The sequence below is a fragment of the Terrapene carolina genome, unplaced genomic scaffold (assembly GCF_002925995.2).
Source record: "Terrapene carolina triunguis isolate 2854851 unplaced genomic scaffold, T_m_triunguis-2.0 Scaffold565, whole genome shotgun sequence".
NCBI classification, from domain to species: Eukaryota; Metazoa; Chordata; order Testudines; family Emydidae; genus Terrapene; species Terrapene triunguis.
The window spans coordinates 402-12,224 of record NW_020664916.1 but is presented as its reverse complement, the minus strand read 5'-3'; the positions used below and the strand labels follow the sequence as shown (position 1 = coordinate 12,224).

At 61.3% G+C, this 11,823-nt stretch overlaps 1 protein-coding gene across 1 annotated transcript in view; it reads left to right on the top strand.

The window, feature by feature from the left end:
* The window catches only part of SCN1B (sodium voltage-gated channel beta subunit 1), a 9,089-nt gene extending 1,901 nt beyond the window's left edge, over positions 1 to 7,188 (top strand). Inside the window, exons 2-6 of the mRNA XM_026659070.2 lie at positions 641 to 807; positions 2,573 to 2,813; positions 3,833 to 3,974; positions 5,083 to 5,192; positions 5,684 to 7,188. Coding sequence (XP_026514855.1) covers positions 641 to 807; positions 2,573 to 2,813; positions 3,833 to 3,974; positions 5,083 to 5,149 — 617 coding nt within the window. The 3' untranslated portion in view covers positions 5,150 to 5,192; positions 5,684 to 7,188. The remainder of the gene's footprint in view (positions 1 to 640; positions 808 to 2,572; positions 2,814 to 3,832; positions 3,975 to 5,082; positions 5,193 to 5,683) is intronic.
* The last annotated feature ends 4,635 nt before the right edge of the window (positions 7,189 to 11,823 follow it).

The following is an 11,823-nucleotide window of genomic DNA, read 5'->3' as shown; positions in this document are numbered from 1 at the left end:
TCCTCAGCTCTGCCGGTGCCCCTCACTCCGGACCCGCAGCCCCCTGCTAGCCCAGCCCTGGGCTTCCCTGCATCTCTGCCGGTGCCTCTTACTCCTGACCTGCAGTCCCCTGCTAGCCCAGCCCTGAGCTCCACCCTCACCTCTGCTGGTGCTCCTCACTGCCAACCCGCAGCTCTGCTGGTGCACTGCCCCAAGGTAATCTGGTGCATGCTGGGGGCCCGCACAGACACAGACAGACACACCCACAGAGCAGATGTGATTCTGTCCAGCCAACAGTGGCTTTCCCAGGCCCTTGCCTTGATCCCCACCTCTCCGGCTGGGAGAGTGACCTGCAGCTCCCCCAGGGAGCAGGACCAGTGCAGCCCCTCGAGAACTGATTGGAGCGAAGGGAGGGGAAGGGGGAGCATATGGGGGAGCCCAGGGGCTGGGGGTGGTTCTGGGGGTACTGAATGTGCAGATCTGGGGGTGCTGGTGGAGGGAGTGTAGATCAGGTGATGATGGGGTGCAGATGCGGAGTGCTGGGGTGGTTCTGGCGGTGCAGATCAGTTTTGGGGATGCAGCTTGGGGGGGGCTGGGGCTGGTGCTCCTGTGGGGCCTGGAGGGGGCTGTGTGTGACCCTTTAAAACCCTCCCCCCCTCAGTTTCGTCGTGCTGTGCCGGCTGCGTGGAGGTGGACTCCCACACCGAGGCCGTTTTTGGGATGACCTTCAAGATCCTCTGCATTTCCTGCAAGAAGCGGAGCGAGACCTCGGCCGAGGCCTACACGGAGTGGTACTTCAGGGAGAAGGGCACTGAGACCTTCACCAGGGTGCGCGAGGGCTGGCTGGGGGGTTTGGACTGCACTGGAGGGAGCACGGGGTACAGGAGGGGGAATCAGGTCCCTGTCCAGGGCTTTCCCTTCTCCTCCCTGTGGCTTCCCCTGCACGCAGCCTCCTCCTTCACTGCCCAGTCCAACCCCATGTGTTGTTAGACAGCGGCTGGGCCCCACCCCAGAGGTGGCTGCATCTCAGCACTGGCCTGTTCCAGACAGGCCCAGGTCACTAACCAGCTGCCCTGAGCTGGGTGAAGGCAGACAAGGCTTGTTCTCTGCTGGTTGCTCACTATGCTCCACCTCCTCATCCCCAAATCCCTAGACTTCTCTCCCCACTCAGCGCTGGGGATAGAACCCAGGAGACCTGGTTCCCAGCCCCCCGGCTCTAACCAGTAGACCCCATCCTCTTCCCAGGAGGTTAGAACCTCCTATGAAAAACAGATACCACATCCATCCTGCCTCATGTCTCCCTTCACTGAATATGGAAGGGGGGTGTCACTCCCTATGATGCTGTGGGGCCAGGGGGGTCACTGTCCGTGGGGCCATGGGGGGGGTCACTCTCCATGGGGCTGGCCCCACTAGCTGCCCACGAACATGAGGGTGTCAGCCTGGCTTCCACTTTCCTAGCTCCCCCAGTGGGGTAACCCCAGAGAGCCCCCCACAATCCCACTCCCTGAGATGTTTCACGCCAGGTGCTCAGCTGACCCCAGCATGGGGAGCCCCAAATGGTGATTACTGGGAAATGCCGGAGTCCCAGCAGCCCTGCGAGGTCGTGCAGACGAGTTACACGGAGACTCACCAGCCCCTGGCCTGCCCCGTCCATGCAAGCTCCTCATCTCACCCACAGTGCTGAGGCTGCTGTCCTGTCCCCAGCACACCACCGCTGCCCTTCATGGGGTTCTGGTCTCTGGCAGGGTCTGGTCTGGGACAGGCATCCCCCATGGGGCTATGGTCTGTGGCAGGTGACCCTGTGGGGATCTGGTCCATGACAGGCGTCCCCCGTGGGGGTCTGGTCCAGGACAGACGTCTTCCATGGGGGTCTGGTGTGGGACAGGCGTCCCCCGTTGGGCTGTGGTCTGTGGCAGGCGTCCCCTGTGGGGCTGTGGTTTGTGGCAGGACAGGACAGATGTCTTTCCCCCATGGGCTTTGGTCCATGGCAGGCATCCCCCGTGGGGGTCTGGTCCCTGACGGGCATCCTGTGTGGGGGTCTGGTCCAGGACAGATGTCTTCCATGGGGGTCTGGTCTGGGACAGGCATCCCCCGTTGGGCTGTGGTCTGTGGCAGGCGACCCCAGGCGGGTCTGGTCTGGGACAGGCATCCCCCGTTGGGCTGTGGTCTGGGCAGGCGACCCCCATGGGGCTGTGGTTTGTGGCAGGCGTCCCCCGTGGGGGTCTGGTCCAGGACAAATGTCTTCCATGGGGGTCTGGTCTGGGACAGGTGTCCCCCGTTGGGCTGTGGTCTGTGGCAGGCGACCCCAGGGGAGTCTGGTCTGGGACAGGCATCCCCCATGGGGCTATGGTCTGTGACAGGCGACCCCGTGGGGGTCTGGTCCAGGTCAGATGTCTTCCATGGGGATCTGGTCTGGGACAGGCATTCCCCCGTTGGGCTGTGGTCTGTGGCAGGCGACTCCCATGGGGGTCTGGTCCGGGACAGGCGATCCCCATGGGGCTGTGGTCTGTGGCAGGCGACCCCCATGGGGCTGTGGTCTGGGACAGGCGTCCCCTGCAGTGCATGGCCGGCCGTCTGACTTCCTTCCCCCCAGATCCTGCGTTATGACCCTGATGCGCTGCTGGAGGTGGTGGACGAGCGGTTCCAGGATCTGGTGGTGTGGAACGGCAGCAAGAACACACGGGATCTGCAGGATCTGTCCATCTTCCTGACCAACGTGACCTACGCGCAGGCGGGCGAGTACCTGTGCCGCGTCGACCGCAACCTCACCTTCGATGGCTACGTCTACAACATCGTCATCAACAAGACCATCCACGTTGAGGTGGTGGACAAGGGTGAGTGGGTGGGGCCGCAGGCAGGGGGTGGGGCCATGGGCAGGGGTGGAGCCACTAGGGTGACCAGAGGGTGGGGGGTAAGAGGTTCCTATATAAGACAAAGCCCTGAATACCGGGACTGTCCCAATAAAATCAGGACCTCTGGTCGCCCTAGTGCCACGTACATGGGGCAGAGCCACAGGTACAGGGAAGTCACAGTAATGGGGGCAGGTCAACACATAGGGGTGGGGCTACCTACAGAGGGCGGGGCCAGAGACATCAGGGCAAGGCCACACACAAGGCTGGGGCCATACACATGTGGGCTGTGGCCACATGGAGGGAGGGGGTCTGACTCACTGGGGTGGGGCTACACACATGGGACAGCCCAGGTATGGGGGTGGCACCATGTACACAGAAGTGGAGGCACATACATGGGGGGTTGAATCACATGGGGAGAGGGCCACACACATGGAGGAAGGGGCCATACCCACGGGGAATGAGGGCACAAGGGGGTGGAGCCACACACATGGGGGTGGAGGTACACACCAGGAGTAGAGCCACACAGAGGAGTGGGGCTGTACACTCATCCTGGGCTGGTGCAGGGGGCTGCGGGACACTCAGGCCGAGCTCCCGAGATGGGCGGGAAGAGCTGGGCTTGGTTACTTCCCAGAGCATGCTGGGAGGGTCCGTGTGCGCCCCATAAATTCAGCGGGGGGGGGGGGAGCAGGCAGGGAAGAGCTAAGGGGCTAAAGGCCCATTGGGACTGAACTGGGCAGGCGGCCATGGCAGTGTTGGGAGAAGTCAGTTTCTGACAGCCAGAGGTGGGAGGGTCTGGGGCAGCCCCCAGGAGCCAGGGGAACCTGTCCTATTGCAGACAGAGCTCAGGTTCCTGGAGGGGGTGCTGAGACTGGGCTGTCTGCCGGGCCGGGGCCCTGCCAGACCTGCGAGGTGCTGGGTGCTGAGCTGGCTTCTCCAGCAAGGAGTGGTGCTGGGGCAGAGGAGGGGGCTGTGGGGGGGTCTCACCCTCTCCCCTCCCGCAGCGAACCGGGACATGGCATCCATCGTGTCAGAGATCATGATGTATGTGCTCATCGTGGTGCTCACCATCTGGCTGGTGGCTGAGATGATTTATTGCTACAAGAAGATCGCGGCGGCCACGGAGGCAGCTGCACAGGAGAATGCGTGAGTGCAGGGAGCTGGGGGGGCTCAGAGGGGCAGGTGGGGGCTGGGGTGGGCAGGACCCAGGTGGGGAGTGCCTGGGGGGCAGGCCGGCTGTGCTAGGGTGACCAGGTGTCCAGTTTTCGACCGGAACACCCGGTTGAAAAGGGACCCTGGCGCTCTGGTCAGCACCGCCGACCGGGCTGTTAAAAGTCCAGTGCTACAAGGCTAAGGCAGGCTAGTCCCTACCTGTCCTGGCTGCACGCTGCACCCCGGAAGCAGCCAGCAGGTCCGGCTCTTAGACAGGGAGGCCACGGGGCTCCACGCGCTGCCCCCACCCCCAGATTGTTTCTGCACTCCCATTGGGTGGGAACCATGGCCAATGGGAGCTGTGGGGTGGTGCCTGCGGGTGAGAGCAGCGCGCAGAGCCTCCTGGCTGCCCCCCGCCTAGAAACTGGACCTGCTGGCCACTTCTGGGGTGCAGCGCGGAGCCGGGACAGGCAGGAAGCCTGCCTTGCCTCCCCACTGTGCTGCTGACTGGGAGCCGCAGGAGGTAAGCACACACCCCAACCCCCTGCCCCAACCCCCAGCCCTGAGCCACCCCCCAACCTGGAGCCCCCTCCTGCACCCCAAACCCTTCATCCCCAGCTCCACCCCAGAGCCCGCACCCCCAAATGGAGCCCTCACCCCCCCGTACCCCAACTCCCTGCCCCAGCCCAGAGCTCCCTCCAATACCCTGAACCCCTCTGCCCCACCTCCCAGCCTGGAGCCCCCCCCCTACACTCCAAACATCCCTGGCACCTCCCCAGAGCCTGCATCCCCAGATGGAGCCCTCATCCCCCCTGCACCCCAACCCCCTGCTGCAACCCGCAGCCCCCTCCTGCACCCTGAAACCCTTATCCTCAGCCCAGAGCCCTCACCCCCTCCTGCACCCCAACCCCCTGCCCCAGACCAGTGAATGTGAGTGAGGGTGGGGGAGAGCGAGCCATGGAGGGAGGGGGAATGTAGTGAGCGGGGGGCAGGGCCTCAGGAAGGGGTGGGTCTAGGGTGTTCAGTTTTGTGCGATTAGAAAGTTGGCAACCCTAGGGTAGGCAGTGGGTGGCAGGCTGTCCTCACCCCCGTCTCTTCACAGCTCCGAGTACCTGGCCATCACGTCGGAGAGCAAGGAGAACTGTGCCGGGGTGCAGGTGGCGGAATAGTTCTTGGGGGCCGTCCGCGAGCCTGGGGGACCTCGTGTGGCGGGTAAGCCCAGACGGCCGGGAGCCCTGGGGGTCGCCCTGACCCACAGGATTTGGTGCTACCCTGCATCCTCCCATCAGATTCTGCCTTGCTGCCACCCCAGCACCGACTGCCTCCGCCAGCCCCATGGCCCCTCCCTTCCTTGGTGGGGGCACAAGAGCTCCCTGCACCCACCCTAGCGCTGTGCTTTGTGCCCCTGCCCTGCGGGCCAGAGCCAGGAGAGAACCCAGCCCCCCCTGCTCTATCCACTAGACCCCACTCCTCTCCCAGAGCCAGGAGAGCACCCAGGAGTCCTGGCTCCCAGTCTAACCACTAGGCCCCACTCCTTTCCCTATCTCAACTACAATTTGTTGTAACACAGCATCACATCCTGCTCCCATGGTGGACCCCAGAGAGGATAACAGCCCACTACTGCTAGCAGCAGCGAGGTTCTCCTTTGGCTGCAGGGGCTGTGGTCAAGGTGGCCTGGTTTTGAGTGACATTGTTTGTTGCAGGCCTGAGGTAACGGCGAGGAACGAATGAAGGACGAGGGGAGTGATTCGAGATGGGGCGCCCCCCAGAGATTGCCCCCCAGCTGGCTCCCCCACGCACCCTGCACGCCTGGGGTCGCCCCAAACAAAGCATGTTGTTGTGAACCCTAGCGCTCACTCTCCCAGCCCCACGGGGGATGGGCAGTGGGCACCTCGCTCTTTTAGACACATCCCTTCGCCTCATGGTGAGCGAGGCTGCCCCCGCCACAATGCATGATGGGGGAAGCAACATGGCCACTGCTCACGCAATGCAAAGCTTGGCCTCGGCCTGCTCCAGCCCCCGGCCCCCGCCTCTGGGCACTGCACTCGCGCTTTCTGGTTTGCACATTTTGCGCGCTTCAGGTTGTTTTGGTTACTTCACTGCCAGCACGTTCTGGTTCTGAGGAGCGGAGGCCTGACGTGGGGCATCCTGGACACGGGGAGGGAAGGGCATCAGAGCCCCAAACAGCTTCCAGCCTGGTCCCAGGTTACCAGCGCAAAGCATCAGCCTCTCAGGGACTTGGGTGAGGCCTCCAGGCTGGCCGCCCAGTGGGTTCCTAGGCCTGAGACAGACTCGAAGTGGTGTCCAGGACACCTGCATACTGGGATCCCATGGTCCCAGCCACATGAGAGGATGGGGGATGCCTCCAAGATGGCTGCCCAATGGGTCCCAACTTTGCCACACCCAAGGCACCGTGGAGATGGGGGAAATGTCCAAGATGGCTGCCAATGGGTCCTGAGGCCCCACCCCGAGGCTGAGACAGGCATACATGATGGCAGCCTTCAGGACCCCAGGCACGTTCCCTGAAGGAGCTCGTGTTTCCATTCGCAAATGGCATGTACCCCATTGCCCCAGGGGGCTGCTTCGTGGACTCCCAGAGCAGACTCCCCTGAGTCCCCCACCCTCCATCCCCTCCCAATGGCCAAGGCATGGCAGGCAGGGCTGGGGTAGGGTTCCTCCAGGTCCCTGGCACTCAGACAGCTCCTCCCATCATGGGGGGGAGGGGCTGAGATCTGGGGGAGCAACCCCCACAGAGGGCATCTGAGGGGTTTGCTAGTGAGTGCCCCCCTCAGCCTTCCAAGGGGTGCTGCAGACTCTACCCCCTCCCCTCCATGCACTGACACCAGAGATACCAGCTGCCCCTATGCCATCCAGCCCCCCATGCAATATCCCCCAGTGCCATATCCTCCCATGCCAGCCACCCTTCCATGCCATCCAGCCCCCCAGTGCCATAACCCCCCATGCCATCCAGCCATATCTCCCATGCCTGCCAGCCATCCCCCCATGGCATCCTGCTCCCCAATGTCATGTCCCCCTCAGTCCCCCTGGCCCAGGGGACCCATCACCCCAACCCAGCCACTCTGGGCTCTTCAGGGAATACAGCTGAGTGGCTCCCGGCCCCTCCTCCTCCGATCCTTGGACAGGTCCTGGGGACCCACCCGTCACTGTGCCGTAGGGGCTGTTCATGGAATAAAGAGACTGGATTTCATCCTGCACTCACAGTGTGATTCCTGGGGTGGGGGGACTTGGGACATGGGGGGGGGGGATAGAGGTGGGGGTGGGGTATGAGTGTGATGGGTTGTCAACCCCCAGGGTGCAGCCTGGGAGCTGTGGGAATCGCTGTGCCCCCAACCCACCAGCTGGGCAGGCCTCTCTCACACTGCTTTGTAGAGATTCAGCCAGCCTCTCCAGGCCCTGTTATCACCCAACTTGACAGCAGGTGGTACCACACACCCAACTGAGCTACCTGAGTGCTTTACCTAAGCCACTCAAGGACAGACAGAAGACAACAGCCAATTTCTCAGCTCCCCAGCCTTTCACCCTCACTGGAGTATAAACCCAGTATTATACCATCTTGCACTGTACAATGCAAGCTCATTAATATAGTTTGCTTTCCCCTTGATGTGGGAAAGATATGAAACAGCCTTTGTTTACAGAGATGAGATTTTCCCAGCCACTTCATTGAAAACCTGCTGGTAAAGATAAGAATATAAAACATGTTTATTAAATACAGAAAGATAGATTTTAAGTGATAGCAAACAGATCAAAGCAGATTACCAAGTCTAAAATACTAGAGGGATAATATTTGAAGTGGCAATTTCTCAACCTTACTGATGATACAAGCAGTCAATTGAGTTTCCATACATTGGCTAAAAATCCCTTTAGCCTGGGACCAGCACTTCCCCCAATTCAGTCTTTGTTCCCAGGTGTTTCCAGGAGTGTCCTTGTGTGGGAAGTGAGGCCACGAGCTGATGTCACTCCCTGCCTTGTATAACTTTAACATATAGTGGGAACCTTTTTTTCCAAACTCAGTCCACTCCAGTTTGTAGACAAATATAGGTACCAAAATGGCGTTCAATATCATGTGGCCTGGTCACATGCCCTTACATGCCTTGCTGAGTCATAGCATCCATTACTCATAGGCTGGCTGAAACGTTCACACAGGAAGGCTAAGCTCTTCCATGGTCCATTGTCTTTGTTGATGAACCATTAGCACTGTCTAGCTTCTTCATTGTTGTACCTGAAAGGCTAGCTGTGGGGGTTATCCACAGTAAGCACATTTGAAATACGAGTTCATAGTCAATATTCAAAACTTCAGATACAAAAATGATACATGCCCACAAATAGGATAATCATATTTGGCAAATCATAACTTTTGCAATGACACCTCACATGACCCATTTTGTACAAAATGCATCATAATTATGCAATAATCACATCATAAGCAGCACTATGATGAATATGGGGTGCACTGTCACAGTGGGGTCAGGGAGCAGATAGGGGGCTATGTGGGTGATAGATGTGGGGAGTGGGGGGAGATGGGAAATATGGGGTTAGGTAGAGGGGGATCACTAACAGCTTGCGAAGTGGGAGGCATGGGGAGCGCAGGCTGGGATGGGGAGAGGGATCCTGGCAGCAGGGGAGGGGGTGGTGTGGGGAGTGCAGGCCGGGGAGGCAGGGAGGGGGCCTGGCAGTAGTGGAGGGGACAGCATGGGGAGTTCAGGCCGACAGGGGGGGAAAGGGGTGGCATGGAGGGAGTGCAGGAAGGGGGGCTGGAAGGGAGCCTGGCAGCATGGGAGCGGGGTGGTGTGGGGAGTGTAGGCCATGGGGGCAGGGAGGTTGCAGCTGATGTGGGGAGTGGTCTGTCATGGACCCACAGATCATGCCCACTCTTGGCCCCATATGGTCACTGGGGGAAACCCCTTCAGCGTGACAGCCCTTCTCGGGGGTCCACTCTCTCAGGGGTTAAGCCCCTCCACCTCTCTGAGCCTTAGCACGCCTGTCTCTCACCAAGGGCCCCCTCAGGGAGTCCACTTGCTCTGGACCCCTGGAGCCTCCACTCCCAGAGGGAATAATGCCACCCTGTTCTCTAGACCGAAGCAACTCTCAGCCAGTGTAAAACAGGAGTGTTTACTGAGTGTCTGAACACAGCACAGGAAACTCTCAGGACCCTCAGGCCTGGCCTCCCTCAGCACAGTACATCTAAGTCTCTCCTGCATCCAGGCATAGGCATGCCCAGCCCATTTCATTAGGGTGTGCACCCAGGGAGCCCCACCCTGCCCTAGCCCCACCCCCATCCTGCCCCCATCCACTCCCTCGTACTTCCCGACCCCTGACTGCCCCCCTCAGAACCCCCAACCCCCCCTGCTCCTTGTCCCCTGACTACCACCTCCTGGGACCCCTGCCCTTAACTGCCCCCCAGAACCCTTCCCCCTATCTAAGCCTCCCTGCTCCTTGTCCCCTGACTGCCCCCCTAGGACCCTACCCCCTACCTGTCCCCTGACTGCCCCGCCCCTTATCCACATCCCTGCCCCTAGACAGACCCCCAGGACTGCCATGCCTATCCAACCGCTCCCCACCCCCTGACAGGCACCCCCCCAGAACTCCTGACCCATAAAACCCCCCCAGCTCCTTGTCCCCTGACCACCACCTCCAAAGACCCCCCCCAATTGCCCCCCCAGGACCTTCCTTGCTCCCTGTCCCCTGACTGCCCTGACCCCTATCCACCCCCTGCCCCCTGACAGACCGTGGGACTCCCATGCCCCATCCAACACCCCCTGCTCCCTGACTGCCCCCTCCAGAGACCCCCTGCCCCTAACCACCACCCCCCCGGGATCCCACCCCCTAGCCAACCCACCCTGCTCCCTGTCCCCGGACTGCCCCCACCCCTTATCCAACCCCCCTGGCCCTGGACCCCTTACCATGAGATGAGGGTCCTAGCCTCCCCGCGGAGCCAAACACTGCCCCCAGAAGCATGCAGCCCCAGCTCCACAGGTGGGATGGGAGACAGAGGGGCTCAGGCCAGCTCCACACAGCATGGGGTCAGGGCTTCAGCCCTGCAACTTTTGCCACTAGGGTGGCTGGGGCTCCCGAGACGGGGATCCCACCCACCCTTCTGCCCGGGGCCCGGCCCCCTCCCCCCCCCCCCCCGGGGGCCCCCCCCCCCCCCCCCCCCCTGCAGCTCCTGCTAGGGTCCAGGCTTCTCCTCTTCTCCCCTCTCCCCCCAGTGCAGCTCCTGCTCGGGTCCGGGCTTCTCCCCTCCCCCCCAATGCAGCTCCTGCCGGGGTCCGGGCTTCTCCTCCACCCCCACTCCCTCCCCCCCACGTGGCTCCAGCCCCGTCTGGGGCTTCTCTTCCCCCACCCCCTCATGGCTCCTGCCGGTATCTGGAGCTTCTCCCACTGCACCCAGCCCTGGCCTAGCTGGGCTCCCTTGGGTCACCTGCTGCCTGTTGTGGCCGGAGTGGAGCCTGGCTGGCAGGGAGCAGCCATACACGTGGACGCCATGGCCACCAGCCCAAGAGGTGCGGGGCAGCCCTAAGCAAGCAGGGGCTGGCTGTGCGGCTGCTGATAGCCCCGCACTCCCGCCCACACCTAACCCTAAGGCTTTTGTGTGTGTGTGAGACTCACTCAGCCCCTGCGGAGCAGGGAGGCAGGAAGCAGTTGATTTGAGCCTGCCTGGCAAACAGCTGAGGAGGGGAGGGGGAAGGAGCAGCTTTCCCAGCCGGAGCTCAGGGCATTCGGGTGTGCCGGGGCACACACGACACACCCTGTGCGCACGCCTATGCATCCAGGTGGGCTCTGCCTGCTCCCTCTCTCCAGTCCAGAGACCCTGCGCTTTCCAGCTGGGCATCTGATATCACCGGCCCCAACAGCTCCACCCTGTCCTTTGTCTTCCATCCCAGGTAAACAGGTCGCTGGGTCCCTCTCTCTTCAGTACTTTGTTCCCCTCTGGCTGGAACTGGCTGGTCGGGTCACCGGGGTCCTCTCTCCTCAGCCCATTGTCCTCCCACTGGCCAGAACCAGCTGACTGCCAAGCTGGGGTGGGCCTCTTAGTCTCCAGGTCACCAGTTGTTAGGGTTCCCCTTCTCCAGGCCATTATTTGGGGGTCCCAGCTGCCAGGCAAGGTCACACCTGATCCTCTGCAACAACAAACCCTCTCCCACCACCTTGTTAAACATACAGCACACAGGGAAACTGAGGAGTGCACACGCTATTAATGGAAAACACTACAAAAATCCCAAACTTCGTCACATGGTCTCACGGGACCTTGACCAAGGCATCAAAACTGGTGTTCTGAGGTCAAAGGCTGGGATGTCGAGGATTGAGGGGCTGATGGAGACGGGGAGGTGTGGGGAGTGCAGTCTATCTACCCTAGGAACCATTTGCTCCAGGCCACTGTGCTGGGTTAGGGGGCTGCAAAGTTAGAGGGATGGGAGATGAGGCCTTTCCCCCTGGAGGGCACTGAGCCTGATTCATACTCAGGTGGCTGTGGGGAAGCCATCCCTGGCTTGGTTCCACACGTGGATCCAGTGAAGGGTTCCTGGGCTCCATCGGGGACTTGAGGTTCCTGGCACTGGACTCCACTCACCAAGCGCTACTCACTGAATTAGGGTCAGCAGCTATTGCTGCATGTCGCGAGCAACTGCCCTTGACATGTGGGGCGTGGTGACCCCACGGAGACAGGCTGTGAGCCAGGGATCCATCCTGAAAGGAACGGACAACAGAACCCAGGAGTCCAGGCTCCAAACCCCAGCCCCGTCCCAAACCACACTCCGCTCCCAGAGCCAGGATAGATCCCAGGAGTCTAGACTGTTCCCAGACACTCGCCTCCTGGCTCTAACCC